Source organism: Engraulis encrasicolus, chromosome 14 (assembly GCF_034702125.1).
Source record: "Engraulis encrasicolus isolate BLACKSEA-1 chromosome 14, IST_EnEncr_1.0, whole genome shotgun sequence".
Lineage (NCBI taxonomy): Eukaryota > Metazoa > Chordata > Actinopteri > Clupeiformes > Engraulidae > Engraulis > Engraulis encrasicolus.
Genome location: NC_085870.1, coordinates 19,445,443 through 19,448,058, shown reverse-complemented (window position 1 = coordinate 19,448,058; position 2,616 = coordinate 19,445,443). Strand labels below are relative to the sequence as shown.

The following is a 2,616-nucleotide window of genomic DNA, read 5'->3' as shown; positions in this document are numbered from 1 at the left end:
TCCCCTCTCTCTGCCCCCCCTTCTCTGTTTTTCTCACATTTTTTCTTGTTCTCTCCATTTTTGTCTCAGGTGGTTCCAGTGGAGGAAATGGTGAAGGATGCCACCAAAATCAGCGTGAGTGTTAACAAGCACCAAACACAAAGGCACAGAAAGAAAAACAACACAAACACTTTTTTAAAGCCTGCAGAAAATTGCGTTTTGATACATGGCTGCTTAATTTGCAGAGGCTGTCTCCTCGCTGTATGCCAGCGCTGCTAAGTAAATACTGTTGCTGTTGCCTCATATTCTGGGATTTTATAACAAATCCTACACATTGATAATCTATTATGGGGAATTGTGTGCACATTAATTATGTAATAACTGTAATCTCCGACATATGCCGATATTGCGAATAAGAATGACTTTTCCATTATTCAGTTTTTGCATTTGTTTCTCGTATTGGTCTTAAAAAATGAAACTCTTTTACTGATTATTTGTACAGTAAACTGGGATTTGAGTCCTAACTGTTCACAGTACTCTCTGTAGCTCTCTGATCATTATCTTTGCACTGCTGTTTGTAATTTTTCATGGTGTGAATGTTCAGCATTGTGAGAAAAAAGTTTTGAAATCCATTTTTACTGGGATTTGAATCCACAGCACTTCCTGTGTTTCTGCGATCACTACTCTTATCTCGTTTACACTCAGTAAAAAAGGCTGTGTTAATTCAACATTTAGAGAATACTGTGGGACCAAATACACTTTAGAAGATGTTAAATCTCTAAGTGTTGAATTGACACTTCCTTTTTTACTGTTACACCTGTTTGCCATACCCTTTTAGTCCATATTTTCTTTTTTAGTACGATTTGTGCTAGATGTTGCTGCTTTTATGTGTAACTTGCTAGGTATGACGTGCACCTCAAAGCCTCCCCCTTGTGGCAGCATAACTTCACTGATCGGTAGGGTTAGGGAAAGTTCTAGGTTTAGGCCATATAGTAAACATGCGCCGTGGCAGATTTCCCCTCTACGTAAAAAAAATTGACGAGTTGGGATGAGACTGTGCTTGTCGTGGCTATAGTAGGTCATGTATTTCACGTGTTTGTTTTATAGTTCCCTGCATGGGATCACAGAAGTAAATTTGCTAACTCTGATCTGGGAGGTATTCCAATAACCTGGCTTAGAAGTAAACCAGTAAATTGACCTTGATATAGTGGTAAATCATCTCGAAGAGCCTGGAGTTCTCAACTTAGCCTTGTTTTTGGAATACCCCCTAGACCTGTCTTTCTGTATGGCCCCTGTCAAATAAGCTAAACAAAACGAAACGAAACTAATCTAAACCTGCTTTGCCGTCTATTTAACCCAGGTGGTGAAGGTGGCGGGCAGCAACATCTCCCACAAGCTGCGCCTCTCCAACGTCAAGACGACCGACGAGGGCACCTATGAGTGCCGCGTGATCGACTTCAGCGACAGCCACGCCCAGCACCACCGTGTGCGCGCCTACCTCCAGGTGCAGCCGCCGGGCGAGAGGAGGTCCCAAGAGAAGACCAGCGCCAATGGCCACCACCCGCACGATCACCAGGGGGCAGGCATCCAGGACGAGCAGCTTCACCTGGACGAGCAACTGCACCCCCATCCCCACCAGCATCAGCATCCTGGAGACCAGCAACTGCAGCAGCATCAGCAGCTGCACCGTGACAACCACCATGACAACCGCCACAAAGAGAAGCCTCATCATGACCACGAGCACGACCACCCTGCCCATGCTGCTGGAGACCAGAAGAAGCAGCAACAGCAGCACCATGGTGACCAGGCACTGCACCATGGCAACCAGAAGCAGCATCATGGAGACCAGGCCCCTCACCACCTCAACCAGCAGCAACATCACCACGGTGATGATCAGGCCCACAAGGATGACCAGCCTCTCCACGTCCACCCCGGCAACCACCACAAGAAGGAGGAGAGGGAGGAGGGGGAGGAGACCAGGAAGCAGCCCACACACAAGCACCAATCAGACGAGGCGGAGATGAAAAGACGCTCGGTGGAAGGGGAAAGTGACTGCACATCTGACGAATGTGGACATTAAGAGATGTGTACAAACACAACAGCTGTGTGAGAGAGAGAGAGAGGAAGAGGAGGATGGAGAGGGAGGGAAGGAAGGGGAGGGTGAAGGGAAGGTGTTACATGTAAGAGGAGAGAGAAAGGTAAAGATGAAGGTAAGACTAGGAGTAGGTGAGGGGAGGATGAGAGGAAGATCCACAGTCAATTTTGCTGTCCTAGTTCAACACTTGGAGAGTGGCACCGACATTGTGAGTGCCGGGGGCAGAGCTCTAAATTAACATCAGCCAATGGCCAAATGCTGGTGAAGTTTCAGTTTGGCCACTAGAAAAGACCAATTTACTAGCCGCTTTGACCCATTAGTGAGTGTGTGTTTGGCTAGTAAGATTAATATCTACTAGCCATTTTGGCTGGTGGAGAAAACAGTTAATTTAGGGCCCTGGCTGGGGGGTGTACTAAGAAGCTGGTTCAGTAGTAGACCAGGTTCAGTTAACACAGTGGTAGAGGTCAATCGTCTGATAGATGTGCCTGGAGTCCACATTTTCTTAACAAAATGCAGGTACTGTATATCTATTAGCAGATGTA

General features: G+C 46.6%; 1 protein-coding gene across 1 annotated transcript in view; it reads left to right on the top strand.

The window, feature by feature from the left end:
• The window catches only part of vstm2l (V-set and transmembrane domain containing 2 like), a 74,574-nt gene extending 72,515 nt beyond the window's left edge, over positions 1 to 2,059 (top strand). Inside the window, exons 3-4 of the mRNA XM_063216255.1 lie at positions 70 to 114; positions 1,340 to 2,059. Of these exons, the coding sequence (XP_063072325.1) occupies positions 70 to 114; positions 1,340 to 2,059 (765 nt within the window). The remainder of the gene's footprint in view (positions 1 to 69; positions 115 to 1,339) is intronic.
• Positions 2,060 to 2,616: the final 557 nt, after the last annotated feature.